The 22236-nt window shown below is 39.9% G+C and overlaps 1 protein-coding gene across 5 annotated transcripts in view; it reads right to left on the bottom strand.

Annotated features, from left to right (window-relative positions):
- Positions 1–3667: 3667 nt before the first annotated feature.
- MSANTD2 (Myb/SANT DNA binding domain containing 2) overlaps positions 3668–22236 on the bottom strand; it is a 30908-nt gene continuing 12339 nt past the window's right edge. Inside the window, exons 2-5 of one of the 5 annotated variants that reach the window (XM_055581269.1) lie at positions 14950–15039; positions 10925–11024; positions 9130–9190; positions 3668–5202 (exon numbers count right to left, since the gene is read on the bottom strand). In XM_055581269.1, the coding sequence (XP_055437244.1) occupies positions 4350–5202; positions 9130–9190; positions 10925–11000 (990 nt within the window). In that variant the 5' untranslated portion in view covers positions 11001–11024; positions 14950–15039 and the 3' untranslated portion in view covers positions 3668–4349. Of the gene's footprint in view, positions 5203–9129; positions 9191–10924; positions 11181–14949; positions 15040–22236 lie in introns of those variants that run through there. The other 4 variants (XM_055581267.1, XM_055581268.1, XM_055581271.1 and 1 more) reach the window with 4 other exon arrangements.

Genomic DNA, 22236 nt, shown 5'->3' with positions numbered 1-22236 from the left:
AACGATTGGCGCAAGGAACCCCAGGTTCTGAGCGGGAAACAGGAGAGACGAGCCAAGTTCCCCTCTCAACTCTGAAAAGCCTTAGGCAGACCGGGGAGGAGAGGGCAGCTGCGGGAAGATAGACTGAACTGAGTCCGTCGGTTTATTTCTGCCCATGTCTTCGCTGCCTCCCATCCCGCCCCCAGCGCGTTCTGATCTTTTAATTCCCCGGACTAGATCATGTTCTAGTGAAATTTAATTTACCCGTCCCTCCCCCACCCCACCCCGCCCCCACCTCCCCGCGCGGGTCGGTCAAATGCTCCTCTGCACCCTCTGGCGGCCGCAGTTCTCTTAGAGAAGGGCGCGCACCTGTTCTGGCTTCTCTGTCCGACAGCCAAAATAAAGATGCTTCAAACGTCGGGGCACAGCTCAACCACCGAGTCAAGGTCACCGAGGGCAGAAACCATAACAACGAATCCCTGGCGCTGTCTGCTCCAGGTGATAGTTTACTGGGCAGAAAAGATGCCAGGTCTCCTGGATTCCATTTACTCCACATGGTTCTCAGGTCTTTGAGCCTGCGCTCTCCAAGCAGAATACACGGTGCCTCACTGACCCTCTCAGCTCCTTCTTCCTAGTATGACCTGCGTGACTGCTCTTTAAATACCTGCCATGCAGTGGCGTTGAGAAATGGCTATGCAAACACTAGACTGCTCATGCAATCCCTGGAATCTAGTACTCGGCAGCTTAGTGACAGCAAAGGGAGTAGTAATAGGTAACTGCTAGTCTCATACCTTTATGCAGGGGCTACAGCCTTGAAACTGTCAACTAGATTGTGTGTGTGTGTGTGTGGTGGGGTGCTGTTGGTTTGGCTTTTCTAGTCTATCACAGTCTTTTTTTTTTTTTTAACTTTAGTCTTCATTGCAAAGCACCTTTTATAAACATCCCTCCTTTACTTCCAGATCAGGCTAGGTTACCCCTTCCAAGAAGAGCAGTGAGCTCTTGGTTGTCTCAGGTGCACTAACGCATCTGATTACAGGCTGTAATCAAGCGCTACATAACGTAGAACCTCAACGTTCACTCTCAGTAGCTAACTTTTCAGCATTTGCACCCCAAGTAATTTACATCAGAAGTAAAGACACAAATATTACTTGTCTGGCAACCACCACAGTAATCATTGTTGCAGGCAAAATTATGGGAACAAGTGAATATACAGGGGCATACTTTGCACTCTTTTTACAATATTTTATAAATCTTAAATTATTTCAATAAAAAGCTTCTTAAAGGAAAAAAAGAGATAAAAATACAAATAAAGATTTGTAGGCAGCGATTCTCTCCAAGTGACACAGAAACAGTGCTTTCAGGACTCTTTCACTGTTCTCACCCAATAGAAGAATTTTCTATACTATCTCCTATTCCAACCACTTTTTTTTTTTCCTGCTGACCCTGAGGGAGTCAAGTGTAGAAGTTAGCAGAGCAGTCCTATTACTTCCTGAAAGTTTTTGCTGAGATGTAGTAATTTAGGGTGAACATTTCTCTTTACCCTTGTATAAAATGGGAATATTAGAAGATGATCTGTGAGTGATCTGGGAGCTGCTTGCACAACAGGTTATCTGCACCAGCTAAGTTCGTATGTTAGAGATTTGCAGCTCACTAGTGTTTCTCCCAGTCATACATCATCTTTTACCTCTACAGTATTTTAAGATTTTTTTTTTTTTTGATGTGGACCATTTTTAGTCTTTATTGAATGTTACAGTATTGCTTCTGTTTTGATTTTTTTGGCCCCAAGGCATATGAGATCTTAGCTCCCCCACCAGGGATCGAACCCACACTCGCTGCATTGGAAGACAAAGTCTTAAACCCTGGACCACCTGGAAAGTCTCTACAGTACTTTTTTTTTTAATGCTGATTTTTATATTTGAATGTAGTGTCTCCATTCCCCTGGAATCAGTTATAAGGCTTCATTAAGGTCTAAATAGTCCACTTTTTGTTTTTAGGAAAACTCATAGTTACGTGACACCCTGCTCTCCCTTTTTCTGGATTGTTGCAGCCAAAAAGAATAGATATTCAGAATCAGCAAGGTACTTCCAAGTCTCCATTTCCCAATGCTCAGCTTTGTCCTCTTGCCCTGACTCCTCATCCGTCCCAAGCCACATGGTAAAAACACACACAGGATCGGTCTTTGCCATATTCTCCTTGCTGCTCATAGTGGTCTAGCAGTGCCCTGTTCTCAGTAACAGTAGGTAGATCTCAAACGTCCTCTCTAAATGTTCCCAAATGTTCTGCCCCTGCTAAGTAACCAACAGCAGTGAGAATTGGGATGGGGAAAAATTGTGTTAGTTTTAGGGTTGACCAGTGGCAGTTTGGGGAATGCCATGTACTACTCCTGGCAATAATGCTTTTTCCTGCAGCACTTGGCATGGATATTATGAGATCATTGCTTCAAAATGGTCAGTGTAGCCTTGGTCTTCAGGACAATAATTCCAAGTTCCAAAGAAGAGCTAACTCATGAGAATTTCCTAAGGCCCATTCCTACAGCCTATGCCTGGCAAGATGTGCTGCATTCAAACATTCCAGACTATTTACACACTCCCTGAACTAGCACTCATTTTAGCATCTCATGTCAGGAAACAGCCAACTCCACAGAGCTAGCCTCAAATGCCATTAATAAGGGTCATCTCATTGATCATAAGCTCTCTAGTCATTAGACAAATAAATAAGCACTGACCAACCAGAATGAGGGCTTCCCAGGTGGCTCGGTTGGTAAAGAATACACCTGTAATGTGGGAGACCTGGGTTTGATCCCTGGGTAGGGCAGATCCCCTGGAGAAAGGAACGGCTACCTATTCCAGTATTCTGGCCAGGAGAATTCCATGGACTGTATAGCCGATGGGGGTCACAAAGAGTCGGACACGACTGAGCAATTTTCACAACCAGAATGAGAAAAATTACTGATATAAGGCCATTCAGGCTATAAGAAAGAAACTTTTTTTTTTATCAATATGCAATTTTATCTTCAAGAAAAATGGGAAGAATTATAGCTATTACTTGGACATGTAGACCACTTAAAAGTAGAAAACCTGAGAGGTGTTGGGGGACTCATTAAAGGTAAATAAATCTAACAAATCCCTGCCTAGAGACTAAAGTATCCCTTCACAACACTACTGGTAAGCTAGTTCTTAGCTGAGAGTACTAACCTCTATGTGCAGTGCACAGAAATCTCTGAAAGATCTGAACGTGATAGTTACCCTCCTAATGAATCAACACGTTACCATTTCCTGTCCTATGGACCACTTAAAATCTTTGTTTGGACGTTTCTCTTACATCTTCTTTCCTTTTCTAGGCAGTATGATGTCAGTCCTCCACCCGTGCTCTTGAGACAGCTGCCCCTGATTCCTGAGTATAAAGATGAGGAATGAAAGTCTCTTGCAAATATCATGTACCGAGGGTCAAAAGGAATATCCTTTTGTAGCTTTTTAAAAAGTAGCACAAAATGAAATGTCCCAGTGACCTTCGGGACTCTGAAAACCGATCATGACATTGGCCAATGGGGTACAGAGAGTGAAGATGAGTAAAGAAGTGAAGCTCCTACCCTGCTCTGTTTTGTTCATCCCTCGCAATAAAGTCAGAGAACAGTCCCACTGCCGGTGAGACCACACTCCGCTACAAAAAGCTCCACTACTACAACGCCAAGAGGCCAGAAATTCCTTTAATTTTTTTTTTTTTTAAGTTTTAAATGGCAACACAACCAAAAGTTGGTACATCACAGAAACAGAGGGCTTTGCAGGCAACACTGATTGGGAATAGCAAAACACTTGGTTGGTGAAAAAAAGTGAAACTCTAAATTATATACAATAGTAGCTAAAGGGTAATATTGAAAAACAGTCTTATTCACTGTGACTCAAGATTTTACTTGCCATTATCTATTGCTTATTTATTCAAGGTTGTAAATAATACTTATATAGAGACATAGAGATGTGTAAAAATGAAACATCGTGAAAAAAATACAATTTTTCAATTTCATATGAAACTCAAAGTATAAGTTTTGTCCAATATGGAATGTACCTACATTTGTTTACATTAGGGCTCTAAAATTCATTTAAAAATTGTTTTTTTGTTGTTTTTAAAAAAGAAACAGCTGACCCACCACACAAGTCTGCTGTGTAGCTTGTTTGCTCAAAATGAGCATTTTTCAGGTGAGGTCTGTGTTCTCTGCCCAAGGTCTACTATGGTTTCTTAGTTGTACTGGCCCAATCGTGGAAAGAGTTTCCATGAAGAGTCGATGGCAGCATCTGGATGAGGGACAGTCTGGGTCATGGGACAGGGGTAGAGAAGAGAGAGGTAAGAGCCCAGATCCTTATGAAGGATGACATTCAGTTGTTATATTTTAAAGGGTACCCGATGGCTTTTTCCAGGCACTCAACTAATGAGCCAGCAGAAAGAAAATCCCTCTCAACTTCTACAAATTTGATGTAGATGGATTTGGGGGACACGCCGGGATCCACAATACAGTTCTGAGACAAAAACCCATTTATACCAACCCAATCCTTGCTGAAGGTTTTGGTATTTGCTTGGAAATGTAAAAATAAGCATTGCTGCAGAGTCCTGACCTCAGCAATTCCGAGGTAGCAATAGGTAATTCGAGTGGGTTCTATCTCCACTTGCAGTGAGGCTTGTGCTGAAAGGGTTTCCAAGTCAACCCGGCCCTCCTTTCCGGGGTCCAGGGTACGTCGCTCCACATGGGGGGAGGGAGGCCTCTCAATACACTCCTCGTAGCCGATGGCATAGAGACCCGGGCTTTTGGGAATGCCTCCTGGCAATAAATACTGAACCACATTCCCACCAGTTGGTTTGGAGTGGGCGATGGGGATCCAGTCAATTTCCATGTGCAGCTCCAGGCACCTAGCTTCGCTGATAGTGATCTCCAGAAATTTGTAGTATACATTCTTCCAGTTCATTTTCTGCACTCGGGTCATGATGATCCGGCCCTCAGGCTTCTCAGAATTGAAGTACTCCCGGAGTCGCTTGCCGAGGGGCACCTGGGAGCTGATCTCAGCATAATGGTAACGGATATCCTCTTTCCAACGGGTGTTGTAACCGATTCCAAAAATGGCCAGTTTATTAGAAAGGTGAAGCCTTGAAAAGTCTGTCCAGCTCTGAAACAGTTCCCATTTCAACTGTACTGATTCCAAAATTTGTACAATATTCTGCATGATGTCTCTTTTCCTAGAAAGAGAGATAAAAGTCAGATTCCTCAGGTGTCTAGATGAGCACTGTCCAACAGAACTTTCTGCAATGGTGGAAATGTTCTATGTCTGTGCTGTCCAGTATGTTAGCCATTGTACTGAAATGTGGCTACTGTGGGTGAGGTATTAAGTTCTTAATTAGCTAAAAATTATGTTTAAATAGCCACAGATGGCTAGTGGCTACCATATTGGACTGTGCAGGTCCAGATAATCATAGTATTAAAATCTGAGACACGCTTACCCCGAGGAAGTTTCTAGAACTAGTGAAAAACTGCTTTCCATTATTCTATAGTCTAGTTGTATTACACTTAGTAACTATTGATACATAAGACCCTAGGATTTCAGAAACTCAAGAATAATGTGTGTGTGTGTGTGTGTGTGTGTGTGTATAATAGTGCATATCATGGCCTTCAGGCCTATCAAAAAGTAGGTGAAGAATGCTGTATTCAGAAAAGTAATCAGAATCACTTAAAAGAATAAACAGATTAATTTCTAACTTGGAAATTCTGGAAGTTAAGGAAGTTTGACCCATACATGCTGGCCATAGGAAAACATGAAATTGATAACGACTACTGATCTGAATTTTCCAAACCAGGCTTCAGCAGTATGTGAACCGTGAACTTCCAGATGTTCAAGCTGGATTTAGAAAAGCCAGAGGAACCAGAGATCAAATTGCCAACATCTGCTGGATCATCAAAAAAGCAAGAGAGTTCCAGAAAAACATCTACATTTGCTTTACTGACTATGCCAAAGCCTTTGACCGTGTGGGTCACAACAAACTGTGGAAAATTCTTCAAGGGATGGGAACACCAGACCACATGAGGTGCCTCCTGAGAAATCTGTATGCAGGTCAAGAAGCAACAGTTAGAACTGGGCATGGAACAACAGACTGGTTCTAAATAGGGAAAGGAGTACGTCAACGCTGCATATTGTCACCCTGCTTATTTAACTTATATGCAGAGTACATCGTGAGAAATGCCAGGCTGGATGAAGCACAAGCTGGAATCAAGATTTCCGGGAGAAGTATCAATAACCTCAGATACACAGATGACACCACCCTTATGGCAAAAAGTGAAGAGGAGCTAAAGAGCCTCTTGATGAAAGTGAAAGAGGAGAGTGAAAAAGTTGGCTTAAAACTCAACATTCAGAAAACTAAGATCATGGCATCTGGTCCCATCACTTCATGGCAAATAGGTGGGGAAACAATGGAAACAGTGACAGACTTTATTTTTTTGGCCTCCAAAATCACTGCAGACGGTGACTACAGCCATGAAATTAAAAGACGCTTGCTCCTTGGAAGAAAAGCTATGACCAACCGAGACAGCATATTAAAAAGCAGAGACATTACATTACCAACAAAGGTCCATCTAGTCAAAGCCATGGTTTTTCCAGTAGTCATGTATGGATGTGAGAGTTGGACTATAAAGAAAGCTAAGTGCTGAAGAACTGATGCTTTTGAAGTGTGGTGTTGGAGAAGACTCTTGAGAGTCCCTTGGACTGCAAGTAGATCCAACCAGTCCATCCTAAAGGATATGAGTCCTGAATGTTCATTGGAAGGAGTGATGCTCAAGGTGAAACTCCAATACTTTGGCCACCTGATGTGAAGAACCAGCTCATTGGAAAAGACCCTGATGCTGGGAAAGACTGAAGGGAGGAGGAGAAGGGGATGACAGAGGATAAGATGGTTAGATGGCATCACCGATGCAATGGACGTGAGTTTGAGTAAGCTCCGGGAGCAGGTGATGGACAGGGAAGCCTGGCGTGCTGCAGTCCATGGGAGTCACAAAGAGTCAGACATGACTGAGCGACTGAACTGAATTGATCTGATTCAAAAAAGGATATATTGAAAAAAGGATATTTTCCTCTATTTGTCTAAAATTCATTACTACTCCCAAATTTAAAAGAACAGTTTAGCACAGAATTAAGATCTGAAAATTCAGATGGAAAAGTTCCATTACTAAGCTTCCGTTTTAAGAGAGAAAAATTCCAGATAATGAATTGAGATTGTCCTAAAATGTATTTTTATAAAGGGAAGCAGAAGCATAGAAATTATTTCAATTTTGATTTGGACAGTTAACAGAATAAGACAAAGTGCAGGGAAATTCTTGTTTCACATGCTGCTTATTTCAAGTAATTCCAACTGACACTTCATAATGACATATAGATATGAGGATATTTGTTTCTCAGGGCACAACTCTGATATCGGAAGATTGAAGTTTGTTAAATGGTAACTTGGCAGCAAATAATCACACTCTACATCAATCACAGGTTTAAACTACAAAAATACTCAACTACCACACTCACATATAATCAAACACAGGCAAGAAAAGAGGGTGGTTTGTGAACAGCTTCTTGGTAGAAGACAGACTGTACACTTTCCTCTTAAATTCTCGAATCTTCTAGAAGAGCTTTTGGAACAAACTGAGGGATCTTCCACATAGCCATTCTCTCTTACTTTCCTTTACTTTCTTTCCAAGATGACAAAGAGCAAATGTTTTGTTATCAGTTTTCTTGGTCCAGTGACTGTCCTGGACTCATCCTCTGCACTTCAGTTTGTCTAGAAACTACTCAAGTACTTGAGTGGCCATGCAGATGAAATCACTGCATTTCTCGGGACTGTTCCTCTTCTCAGAGTGCACAAAGGCACTTGGTCACTTTGCTAACGTTGAGGATGTGGTGTCTGTGAGGCTAAGATGTAGGACCATGTTTCTGCATGGGTCAATGCTTTAAGTATCCCAATGCCTGACATCCAGTAGGTATTTGATAAATAAGTGGTGACTCTTCTTCATGGGTGAAGGATGGTATAATTGACTGGTGTAAAAGAATGTATCAGTTAGTTCAGGTGAATTCCACCCAGAACTTAAGAGTGAAAAAATCCAGTGCCCAAATGAACTTATCATATTTGGCACTGCCTCAGCCCTAAGTCAGCAATAAGGAACAGTTCTTAGGAAACCGGTACACTGGGAAATGAGTCGCCTTTTAGGACCCACTCACCCTATGGGCTGAATCCTGGAGAAACAGCCATGCTGGACATTTCTGCAGAGTCTGCCGGTTTCCTGCCCCACTGATCTGATCTCAGCCTGAAGTTCCCTGGGCTTAAGCCTCAGACCAGCTTTTGAGAGCTGTGGAACACAGCGAGAACTGGACCCAGCTGTTTAAACAGTTCCTAAGAACTGTCTGCTGTATTTCTGAAGTTCCAACTGGGAAAAGTTCAGGGGGTTCTGAGACTGGTGACACCAATTCTGTGAAAATGAGTTCATTTCCAGTTACATCAGTTGGCCTACCCTGCAGTTCCTAAGAACTTACTTTTTGATTCCCAAAATGGAATATTATAATCTGGGGTCCCTAACTTCTGGGAGCTAATGCCTGGTGATCTGAGGTGGAGCTGATGTAATAATAGTAGAAATAAAGTGCACAGTAACTGTAATGTGCTTGAATCATCCCAAAACCATCCCGTACATCCTGGTCCGTGGAAAAACTGTCTTCCAAAAGACTGGTCCCTTGTGCCAAAAAGGTTGGGGACAGCTGTAATTTAAGTGTTCCTCTGGCCCTCCTATCATTTCACTTAACCCCAGACAATCTCTGGGCCCTGCACCTCATCTCTGTATCATATTTAAACATCCAAATGCCATATCCACACAAATACCATAAACACACTTATTTTCATATATCTGTTTCTTCTTGTCATATACAAAATTCTCAGCATTTTTGGATTAACCTCTAGAAAACTTAGGCTAAGAAGATGAAGAAGAACAATGAGACATGCTCCCTCAGTGGCATGGCAGGTTCTTGACTGTCTGAGCCACCAGAGAAGCCCCTAACTTTCATAGCATGTTGAATTACAGCAAGACTTTTGTCATTAAACTTAGGTAATTACACTTTTTAGAAAGGGGGAACATCTACTTACTGTGCTTCTTCAGAAGACTCTTGTTTGATTTTTAATGTTCTCTTTGTGACAGGTATTTCATCTGAAAAACAGAGATTTGGGAAACATTATATTTCCCTAAGTGGTGACGTGTATTTATGTAGATTAGTAGCTGTAAGTTTACCATTTGTTCCATACTTTCCAATGCGAGAACTTAATTCTAGTGTCAAACACTGTCCAATGCCAGATTTATAGATGTAACTCATATATAATGAGATGCACACATTTATATGCAAGATCAGAAACCAGCTCTATGAGTATAAAGTTCTTCAAGGTCACTAGTAGATTTCTAGCTAGGAGCTTAAAGCTTAATTTCATGGCAAACATGATTTTTAAAGGAATGAGAATGAAAATAATTGTTTTATTTAGATTTTCTATGTAGGTTTTATAGAGCGATTATTCTCCCCCAGCCCAATATCAGGATCAATATGCTCTACACGTTATTTTTGTCCCAAAGGTTTGGGTGGCTTAACTCTCTTCAGCAAAACCAGAGTTACAGGATGCCAAAGTAATTTAGACCTTAGAACTGTTTTGAAATTAAGAGGCAGTGATCACTTAGCATCTGCCCTTTTTTTCTTCCAGTAATCAATTCTCTTACATAGTGTTAGTCTTACAGTTTTATAACCACTTTCTTTGCTCCTTCTCTCTTTCAATATTTAAGATTTTTTTTTTTTTTAGGAAGAGCATTTGAAAGAAATATTGGGTTGGTCAAAAAGTTCTTTCAGGTTTTCCACACCATTTTATAAAATAATCCGAATGCATATTTTGGCCAACTCAATATTAGCATTTAATCCTTTTTCTTTTGAATTAGCATTTCTCTGTCATAGGAGGATCTGTAAAACAGTGCCCATGGCCTTTTGTCTTAAGCTGGGGAGGCATATTTATAGAGCCAGTTCTACTTATCCTTCCTTGGGGGCTGCCCGAGTGCATCACTAGAGAGTAAGAACATTCACTTACAAGTGAGCACTCATTACACAACTTGCTACGAATGTACAAAGGCTGCAGCAGACACTTGGTTAGTACTGGCAAGTTATGAAAACGAAAACCTGAACATTTATTGCAAAAAACAAAAACAAAACCACCCAACTACATATATATATATATATATATATATATATATATATATATATACACACACCCTCTTAATTAGTCCATACAAATTTAGATTTGATGGCCAGGAGTTTTATTCTCCATTTTTAATGTGAAGATAGTGAATAAATCATTCCACCTATTGTTGGGATGGGAGCCTTTATGAAGTTGGAAGGAGTATGATCCCTGATAAAGTTCAATTATCAGGTCCTTTCAAACCAAGGCTTTCCTTTATTTATGGTTCACACTGAAGCCTGGAAAGGGACCTTTGCCAAATTACAAATGGGGGTGGGGGAAAAGTTTTGGGGATAAAAGAAGGAAATGACAGTTATATCTATACCAGTTGAGCCAGGAGTCAATAACTCTTAGCAGTCATCTTAGAACAAAGAGGTGCAGGATATTTTTAATTGCATAGCTTGTCACTGAGCTTCCCTGTGCAGCCCAGAATTAGGAATTCTTGTGTGTCTTTAGGGACTTTGTGGAAATCAAGGCACCAAGCACCAGCTGGCAGTTTAAGGCTAATTGAAGGCTACCCAAACTGCCCCAGACAGACACTGGCTCTATGTGTTGGGCTACCAGTGGGAACGGTAAAAGAGGTGTTACAGATATGAAACACCCGAGCACAAGTGAAGATATGTACAGACACACACACACACGCACCGCAGGTATCAGACGCCGGCTTTCTTACCCAATTCCTGATCTGTGGGGTAGCCATGGAGATCCTGACTGTGGTTTCCCCAGTCCTCCTGTGAATACTCCTCCATAGTGCTGCCATCTGACTCCAGCTCCTGGTACAAGCCACTACTGTTAATAAGTACAGGCTGGCAGGGCTGAGCATCCCATCCTCCCTGACCAAACACCTGTTCCAACTGTTCAAATGTGTAACTGCTCTTTCTTTTCCCAACACCATGTTCTTTCACCCGACTGTAACACCTGCGAAGGGTCTAAGACACAAAGTCTTTTGTTATTCCTTTAAAGCTGTACTTCCTCTTCCAGGTACGGACCACAGATATTAATTACTATTAGACAGACACGGACAGACAAACACAGACACATTGTTACAGGAATGCTAGATTTTAAATTCATTATTATATTAGAAAAAAAAAAGACTAATTTAGCATTTACTCAAACATGTTATAATTCAAACAATTATTTTGCAATTAATTATCCATTAAACAACAAGAAACATTACAACATTATTGCATGTATCCCATACACATATTTTTATACCCCCCACCCCCATTTTAAAAGAATAAGAAAAAAAAAGAAAACAAGAAATACCAGCCAGCCAATAGGATGCACACCTGCCACAGAAAAGAAAGAGCTGCTGTTGTGCCCAGAATTTGGAAAAAGTGAGGGGAGGGAGGACAGAAAGAAGAATTTCCCAAAGCAAAGAATGTATCCTTCCTTACTCTCAATTAAGAAGGAATATAGGGTAAAAACAATTGCCTAAATGAATTAGCTAGTAAAACAAATTACTTACATAATCCATACTCCTTACTAACTCACTCTGTCTTTGGGGCAGTTGCTAGGATCGAATTTAAAAGAGATCAAATCAATAACACTACAGATGCTCAGTCTCAAACATCAATCATCAAGAAACAACAAGACACAACAATACCAACATCTAACAATTAGCCAATGATAATACCAGCCTATTCTACCAACTCAAACTGCCAGCCAAACACCAACAGATGAAGCCAATCATTTTTTTTGGGGTGGGGTCACAGAAAGTGAAGTAGAAGGGTGTTATTTCACTTCTTTTTCTCTTTGTGGTACACAGGGAATAACATATCCTTATGCAAGTCCACAGATAAAACCTGTATAATTTTATTACCTTGCACAACCCTTCAACCTGCTTCATGGTCTTCTAATGCATATTTCTGATAATTAACCCAGTTTCCTTGGTTTAATGTTATGTTTTATGCTAGCTTACATGATATTTCAAAAGATAAATCAAGGATTTAGTCCCAGGCCTTGCGCCTCAGTTCCAAATTTAGTTTAATTATATTCATTCTCTGTCCCGTCTCTACCTCCTTTTGCTCCTTCTAATCTTCCTTCTACTTTACTGGGTTTTACTCTTGAGAATTTTCATGGCAAACAAGACTTTTTTTCTCCAAGTGCTTTTGAACTCAACTGTGCCAAACCAGCTTACCTTAGACTTAATTTACACACATCAGCCAGACTGTAAATTTCTCCTGAATGTAAGATGACTTTCCATAAGCTAATACCGCACCTACTCTCACCAAAATAAAACAACTCTGAATAATCTTTATGGAGCCTCCTCGAAAGTTCAGTACTGTTAAATCTCAGTTGACAAACTACAGGAAGACACTCTGTCAAACACTGCAGATCTCTCCCTTGAGGCCAGAAATCCAGACGGGCAAAGGGAATAATAAACACAAAACATACATGACAATCTTCCTCCGACACAGAGCAGCAATTAAGAGTCGTCCATCCTGAAACCAGCCAGCCTGCCCCCTGCATAAGCCCCTGCCTCACTCTCCCTTTCTGGAGATTTCTTTTGGTGCCCGAAGAGACGCCTTAAAGAAGTGAGGTTTCTGATCATACATTCTTCAATAAAAAGTGTTTCTTCTTCCTCTTTGTAAAGGATATTCACAAGTACATAATACATAACTTTCTGGAACAAATCGGAAATGAACCTGGGAAATGTGTCATAGGCAACTCTTCAAATGGGAGGGGACAAATGCCTCCAGCTGACTTCTCATGACTTTCTATACCCCATTACCCGGCACCCTCTGCCCTCCTTGCCGGGACTGGAATTTGAATCGCAAACATCTCCTGCCAATTTATTTTTATCTCACAATGTCTACTTTCTGCCTCCAGGAACACCCCAACGGCACTTTTCAGCTCCTCCAAGGACCGTAAATGGAGAGTCCCAGCCTTGTCCCTCTCACCCTTCCAAGGCCATAAATGGAGATGGAAACCACACCACTCAGTGCTCACTACTTGCTGGCTGCCTGGAGCACGGCGCTCCTCACACAAAGAACCCCGACGGATCTGCCACTGAGGGTCATTTCGGAAGTCAGGGAGTGAAATTAACACTCCTCTGAAGGAACGTGCCACACTTAGACGTGACCAAGGCGTGAGCAAAGTGACCAATCTTTGACACTACATTCGGTGGGAAACGACAGAGAAGATTTACTTTCTTTGAAACCATCAAATCGAGCTTAACATTTCACTTCTTCTGTGTATGAATAAGGAAACCAGCAGTATTTAAGGGTTCCAGATATGGAAGAAGAGTCAGATGATATATTTTATATTCCATCCAAAAGAAAAAGTCTAACAGATCCTGTCACCTCTTACTTTGCAGTGTAATTCTGAAATACACTTTAGTAGTGTAATATGCTGAAATGTAAAATATCTATTAGGTGTCTGAATGAAAAATGTTTGGCGACATCTAAATCTATAAGATGGGAATTTGATGTATTGAAACAATGTTAAAAAGATTTCCAACTCTCTGGAGACATAAATACACAAAAGAGGTACCTTCTGGGTTCAGTAAAGACCACAGATCCAAGTAAAGGCTGTTTAAAAAGCATATATCAACTGAGATAGAAAACAAAGTAAGAAACATCAGCTTAACTGCTACTCTAACAAACACTGGGATTTAGATAAGCTAGAGGGACTTTAGAAATGGACAGAAAGGACATATGGAGGACTTCCAATTCTTATCATCCATAATAAACCAGAAAAGGTTACACTTTTCACACTCTAAATGATTAACCAAAGCACAAAATTAAGCGATTGTATGTCTGTATCAACAATCCTCAATGAACTAACTGAACATCTACTGTACATCTTCGATTAGATAATGCTGTGGTTATCTAGGAAAAGCGAAGTCTTGCCTCCCATTTTGTAAAGCTGTACCAAGCCCAACAAGAACCTCAATTCGGCTTCTTTCAAGAACCATTTCCTGTTCTGCACAGAAACCTTGTTTCCCTTCCTTTCTTCCTTTATCTCACCCATCTTACAAATTCATAGTCACTTGGCTCTAGCGTTTTTCAAAAAATTAAGACCTCAGAGAGGAAAGAATTTGCTTAAAATTATTAAAGACTATTCTATTCACAGTGAAGAAGAACACTTCCCTTATTGTTAGAAATGTCCCTGGTAAATCTCTATTATTGTCTCCCCCAGGATTTATGAGATAATACTATATCCTGAGTGAAGTCACATGGATAGAAGTCAAGAAAACCTGGATAGAAGAACTAAAACAACTTGTCTAGGTGGTCAGATCAGAGAAATCCAAAGGTATCTGATTCAGAAGAACTGCCAAGTGAATGCTTGATAAATCCACCATGCCAAGGGTTCAACAGCTACCAGAGAAAAAGAACCAGAGAGAAGTAAGAGATGTCCCATTACCAAAGCAGGAAGAAAAAATCAGATGGCTGACAACTGACAATTCATAGACAGAGGGAAGGTTTTGCCAAAGTTTAAGATTACAGTGAGAGGAAATGAAAGAATAAAAGATGACATTCATTGTGGATGAATGTAAGGGGAGTCTGGGGGGTGGGGAGCGGGGCAGGTAAACAAAGGCAGGAGCTTTAAGATTGGCAGGATTGGGGGTTTAACGGCAGCAATGCAGAGAGAGACCCAGGGTTACAGTACACGTAACATTAAATACAGTGCACGATGCAGCTATCTTGCCAAATAAGTAAATCCAGTATTGGGTGGTATAAGCAGAGGAATCACATGTAAGCTATGGAGGTGGCTCTTCCTCTCTATTCAGCACCGGTGAGGCCACAGCTGGAACACAGCATTCAGTTCTGGGCATCGAACCAGCTACAAGAGAGGGAAATTGCAGAGTTCAGAAAAGGGCAAATAAAATAATGAAAGGCTTGGAAAATAAGATCTTTAAGTAGGGCCAGTGGTTTCATCAAAGCCCTTCCTGACATTATATAAGCTACTCTGGGGGTCAAAAAATAAGGCTTCTTTTTATTTCAATGTCCTCCAATTCTTCCTTTGGCTTTCAGGAAGGAGGAAGAATAGAACTCGTCCCTGGTATGGCAGAGCAGGAAGCAAGCTCAATAAATTACATGGGCATACGCCATCTAATTCTGCTACTGGCTCCATCATTTTCTCAAAATGTGCCCCATTTCATACAATCATAAAATCATCACCATGACAAAATCACTGTTTTAACAGAACTGTCTGTAACTGAACAGGGTCTATATAACAGGGAGGAATAGAGATAAGGCATAATTGCCACATAATGTTTTGTTTAGAAAACACTGGCATGATCAGTCTAAGATGTCAGATGAAAAATAGTCAAATTGCAGGGAGGACAGCTTAGTTATAACAGCAGGAAACAATGTTATAAGAAAAAAACAAGCAGTGAAACAGATTTTCAAACGTGGTTGTCAAATTAGCCATACTAGAAATGGCTTACAGTTTATCTTAACCCTCTGCCAACTAAATATGATAAATTTAAGCCTCTTTAACCCAAATGATTAAATAAAGGATACACTTATTTGAAAACAAACTCTTAAAAATCACATATATATTTCCACAAGCAGTAGCGGAAATTACACTAGGTGCAAATCTCTAGCAATTGTTTATAAAAAGTGCGAAAAACAATACTTTGGCCTAAGCCCATGTGTACTGTAAAGCAAAAGAAACAGACCTATCATCTTTTAAACTAAAGCTGCTGCTTTACTGTGTTACAATTAGTTGCTCTTAGTTAATTGAGGCAACAGAACAATACTGAGTTTATTTCAATATTTCTAAGAAAGACTCAGAATTTCTTAAATTAGTTTGATTTTCTTACTGTGAGCACAAAGGCAGTGGGGGGGAAGCTTGAAATGGCAGACAACTGTAAAAACATTTTTGCACACAGTAAAAGGAATATTAAGAATATAACATAAATTTATATATATATATGTATGTATATATAGACAGAGTTATAACTAATGATGAAGAAATCAGTTAAAGCAAAATCCATCTAAGGTCAGTGTAATTTTTACTATCTATTTTCTTAGGTTTTCTGTACGTTAAAATTTGGCAAAATGACTTGCCAATCACCTAATCCTTCAAACCAAACTAAGTCATTTAAAACCAAACCAATCAACCAAAAAACCCAACAAAAGAAAACCAAAAAACACAACAGCACTTGTTTCACACTCCCAGTTGTTAGCACTATAGAAGATCTGACAAGTGAGAAATCTTTCTTCTCCAGATGCCCTTTTCCTCTCTAGACCAGAGGTGCTTTTTTGGGTCCTGGATCCCCTCCTCAGAAGAAGACCTGTACAAAACTGTTCTATACAATGTCAAGGGGCACATGGACTCCCTGAAGAGTTCACACAAGAACCTGGGGTTAAGAAACTCTGCTCTATGCCACATGGGTTTTTTTCTTCCACAAAAGAATATATAACATATTAGTCAGAAATCCTAAAATAAGGTAGACTTAGTCTATGGTTTACGTTTTACAGAAGAGGCTGAAGACTGGGACCAATTCAAATACAATTTCTCCAGCTTCCTCAGCATCCTACTCATGTAGATAGAGCAGCCTATTTTCTTTAAGAGGTAAATTAGCAAAATTCCCTTTTCTTGAAAGAACCAATTTCTATAGGTAAAAGCATACAAAGGTATCAACTTACTCTTCACAAAAATATAGCACTTTTTTTCTACCTACTGGGAAAGAAATGTTTTTCTGTAGTGGCAATGAAACAGTAATAAATGATTCGTAAGTTATGTTATCTGTTCCAGCCCTATCATAAAGTACTTGATCATTCATTATCTGATTAACTTATCAACTGAGATTCTAGGTAAATCACCTAAGGTAACCACTTAGACCAGGGAAATTCACACACCTAGGAACAAGTATAGGAACGTTAAGTCTTGACTGCCTTCCTTAGAGGACAACAGCTAAGCCTTAACATCTCCCCACTTTAATAGCCTAAAGACTAAAGGGACTCCAAGGAATAGGCAGTGTCTACAGGAACTCAATCCTTAACTCCATGGGATCAAAGCTGATCTGTTATTCCACTGAAACCATCATGGTCAGCAATGCCTTCCTAATTACTAAGAACAATGGTCCTCAAACTTTGTCCTTAACTCATCTGACTTTCTTGCAGTACTTGATACTATTCAGTACCTATCCCTGTCACTACTCTTGCCAAGTGCCTCTTCTGTAAAATCGCCTGTAATATGATTGACAGAGAGTGGGTGGGGCTGCCCAAGGCTCTGAGAGAAAACCAGGTTCCAACTTCCAAAACATTACAGAAGTTTTGAATGGAAAAGAACTCAAGATCATCTAGTCCAACTTTCTCATTTAACAAATGAGGAGCCAAGGCCCCAAGACAAGTGTTCCTTCAGAAGGGATCTGGCATGTAAAAATTACCAAATGACACTCTAAAATGTTACTGGATCCTAAAAAAGCTATTTCGCTATATTGTAAACTCAAAGGAGCAAAGGCTGTCTGCCTTGTTCCCTGTTTCCTGAAGCCCAGAATAGTGCCTGTCATGTAAGGATTGTTCAATATATGTTTATTAAACAAATTAAGGTAATTTTAAAGTATTAAATCACTTGCAAGAAGGTGGAAATCTTCTTAGCAAAGAAAATGGGGAAATTCACTGTATAACCATACAATGCATTAAATGTATTAAAGTCAATAAATCCAAGGTAGGTAGGAGTCCTAAAACCTTTTGAAAAGAGCAGGAGTGGCAAAGGGTATAAAACACAGATACCGCTATAATTAGCAGAGCAAATTAATTTCTTTGTAATACAGGAGGACTAACTGCAGAGGGCAAGGCTATTGCAAAATATCTACCATTCCTATTACACTTTTCTTTGGTCGGGGATGGGGGGTGGTGGGGCAGGATGGATTGCCTGCCAAATACAGCTGTACACCCTGTCCAAATTTTATTATTTCTTATGCCTTACAAATTAAATAGTGAAGAATATTCTTTGACAGTAGTTCAGTTAAAGATACAAAAGGAAAAAAGACTTGATTGCTTCCTGGATTTTATCAGGGCCAAACACAAGAATGACCACCAGAAACCAAGAGTTCTTTACCTCTCTAGTGCCTCAGTCTGTGGGGAACTGTCCCGGATCGAGTTCTATCAGCTGCACTTCATCCCAAATTTGGCTATCAGTGACTCACTTTTGTGTCTATACCCGATCAGTGTGTCTTTATGGGGGAGAAATTCTTGCATAGGACAAATCATTCAGGAAATTTTCTCAGTGAGTATTCTAAGCTTTCTAGCTTCCTCCACGCTAGCAGCTGAGGGTCTTACCCATTCCAAGTAAGAAGAAAAAAGCCCTCGAGGAAGGAGGACAAACTGTCAAAATTAAACACCTTCCATTGCTCAAGGAACTAAATTCACATGGCCATAAAGCTTTTAACTCTACACTGTCTATAAATCATACGGATACTCATACAAAATCTCATCTTGGCCGCAATACTAGATAAACCATACCTAGTCTGCATGGTCAGGTTTAAGGGCGTCTTTGGGATACAAGAGTCTTTCTAGATATGGAATCCTCAAGGGTTTCTCTATTTAAGACAAGTAAAAAAAAACAAACTAGAGTTTACTGAACTACTTAATTATTTCAGATGTAGGCAGCAGGCAGGCAGTCATCCATCGAACCCAGTCAGATAACACTATGTATCTAGAACTTCCCCCACCCCACCCCCCACTTGAAAGAGGAAAAAATCAGTTTCAAAAAGCACTGACTTGGAGGAGAGGTTATTTTCATCTGACCTCCTATATCAGCGCTGACGTTGCTACATTAGTATCTCTGTTGAATCTTTTCTCAGTACTTCACATCCCAGGGCACCACCTAGAAGTAGTATTTGGATGATGTTAAAGTGGTAGCTTTTATTAGTAGGTGATAACTAAAAAACACATTCAAAGAGAATTATCTAAAATCTCTCTAGGATAGCAGTGAGAGCCATTCATCTTTAAAGTCCTCTCTCATACAAACATCCTGCATTAAACACTGACAGCTCCATAATCAACAGTGTCTAAAAGTTAAGCATGACACACACACATGTGTACATGTGTTCCAAACATCCTCAGAGCATCATCCTTACAATATTGTACTGCTTCCCAAACACAGAGGTACTTTCTTCGATCCATAAGACCAATGTTTAGGCAGACCAGGCTCCCCTCTCAAAAAGGCCACTTGATTTGTTTCATAGGGTGACCATGTGATTCTCAATTTTGTAGTTATCTTCTTACTGAAAACTACCATCTATGATGCAAAGGTAACTTACAATAGTTTTTTTTTTTTTTTTCCCACTAGTAAATTTTAGGTATTTGGTTGTGAAAAAAATAATAATTTGGACATCAAGATAAAATCACCTAAATAGTAAGATTAGAAATCCTCCTGGGTACAAGCATTAGATTAAGATTCAGTTGACTATTAAAACCTGGTAAATATTAAGTTATTTCAAAAGGGTTTTTCTTTCTGCATTTACAGGGTATAAGCTATAGGTCCCAAATGCAGGAAAATAATATATTTTCATATCTTGACATATAAACTTTCTATGAAAAATCTGAAAATAAGCCTGCTTTAAGTTTGTGCACCCGTCTTTGAGCAACCTCAACTTACTGAGAAAGTTGTTACAAACTCAGAAAATCTACCCTAACACTCTTCATTGCTCAGTTGGTAGCATTTTTATATTTTATTCTTACCTTTATGAGGACTGCTAAAAGGAATTACCATATGAAAAAAAAGTCTGTACCTTCTACAAAAATCAGACATTTTCCAGAGGTGGCTCAATGTCCCATGCAATGAAAGTAAACCATAACTAACATTTTCTCAGTTTCTACCATGTGCTGAGAGTTGGGGTCAGCAGTTTACATTTATTATTTCTAATTTCTACAATGATGCTAAAAGAGAGGGTCCCAGGAAAGAGACACTGAGGAGGCTGTGCAGGACATTTACAGCAGAGAGCTCTTCAGAACAGCATTTGTGAGCACAGGATGGGGAAGAGAGAGGTGAAGTAACTCACAGCTGCTGCAGAGGTCTTGGTTAATCCTAAAGTGAGGTATGGAATATGAGTAATACTTTAGAGCTCCCTTAAGGCAAGGCGGCTGGACTTTTGAATTTCAGCACGACCAGTCACTGAGTCCAGGCTGCCAGTGGAGAGGGAACCTAGCCATGGACAACCAGACATTCCTGGGAGGATTCCTTCAGGAGGATTCCTGAAGCCATCACCACTCAGGCAGCTGGTGGGGACGCGCCAGTGTCTCACCCCCGGGGGAGGGGTCCGGGCAGTGTATTACATATACACAGAAGATGCGTCATGCTGCCCTATTTAACAGAAAAGAGAACGAAGAGAAAGGTAAGAGCTTATCCAAGGCCGCTATCAGACTGTCCTTAATGAAAATTCATCTTAGGCTTCAGAATGAGGACTCTGTGTGCTTCTCTTCTGCAGACAATGAAAAGTACAGAAAATCACTGTATTTACCTTTTTGCCATAGTTGCCAGGAAGTTCATAGCTCATTTTCATATTTAGCTGAAGTAACCACATTTACCTGGGTTACTGCTATACTCCCTGCACTCTCTTGATTTCTCACTTCTTGAGTCTATTTTGAGCTTTCTTCATCTGCATAGTCTCCTTTTTGTATATTTATATCACGCATTACGAAACAGTCCATCTCACCCTCATCACCTCTGAGAAGAGCACCCAGTCGTTTACACATTAGGTGAACAAGGGCAGGCATAAAGTAATGGTCACTCTGCAGTCTCCTTCAATAAGCCACATCCTTATCCACTTTTACTGTCAAAAAGTTCATTCTACCCTGTAAATGTTTCTCCTTCTTTAACCTCAAACTTAATTTCTTGAAGAAGAGTTGGTAGTCCAATAAATACCATCACATAAAGGCCTGAATGAATGATTGAATGAGCTGTCTACAATAAAAGTCTTATTTATGTTTCAACACTTTGTTTTAAATTCTTGGGACTTTCAAATCAATGTTTCTCATTATGTTTATAATCTTAGGACACTATGAATTATCTGCAAGGATTTTTAAAATTTGTGTTTCCATTTCTATGACAAGGAACATATATGAGCCCTATGAGGTCCATCTGTGTGTTGCAGTGATTTTGGCATTTATGAATTTATGATTTTATTGTTGTCAAAATACTGTTTCAACTGTTAAATTTTAATAAAGGTGGACTGATAATTCACAATGGGGCAATATAATCAAGTGGTTAAAAGTGGAGAGTCAGACTTAGTCTAGCTTCACCACCTGCTAGCTCTGTGACAGAAAAATTAATCGCTCTGTACCTCCATTTCTCTATCTGTAAGGTGGAGCCGGTAACAGTCTCTCCATCATGAAGTAAAAGTGATAGCTGCTCAGTCGCGTCCGACTCTCTGTGACCCCATGGACTGTATCCCGACAGGCCTCTCTGTCCATGGGACTTCCCAGGCAAGAATACTGGAGTGTGTTGCCATTACCTCCATCATAGATTTGTGTTAAATAAAAAAAAATTCAAGTAGAGAATTTAAAACAGTGTTTGCTTAGTAGCTTGTACTCAGTAAATGTTAAATATTTGTTATTATTACAACAAGAATAGTCACACCACCTGGAAACCAAGGTGCCTTATGTGAAGGTTAGTTCAAGTAGAGAAAAAGTAGCAGTGAAGCTTTATCATTAAGCACATGATAAAGAATAACAGACTCAAAAGGACCTTACTGTACTGATCAGTGTCAGAACCTTGTTTAGAAAAGCAAGCAACTTTCAGCTAAACAACATCACCCAATATAAAAGAATGCTCACTTCTCTATTAATACTTAAAGTGTTGTATCAAGGTTTGTTTGACAACATGTGAAATCTTTAAGTATTAATAAAAGGAGTTTATACCTAGATTTAGGTTTGTTACATATTAGGTAACATTGTTAAATGAATATGTTATTGCCCACACGTTATTCAAGTTTCACCAACACCTGGCTGTGTCATCATAACTTCAACTTTTCGCTCATATTCATTCTTCTATGGCTAAAAGCCAATCATTTAGCCATTTTCA

Source organism: Bubalus kerabau, chromosome 5 (genome assembly GCF_029407905.1).
Source record: "Bubalus kerabau isolate K-KA32 ecotype Philippines breed swamp buffalo chromosome 5, PCC_UOA_SB_1v2, whole genome shotgun sequence".
NCBI classification, from domain to species: Eukaryota; Metazoa; Chordata; class Mammalia; order Artiodactyla; family Bovidae; genus Bubalus; species Bubalus kerabau.
This window is presented reverse-complemented; position numbering and strand designations above follow the sequence as displayed.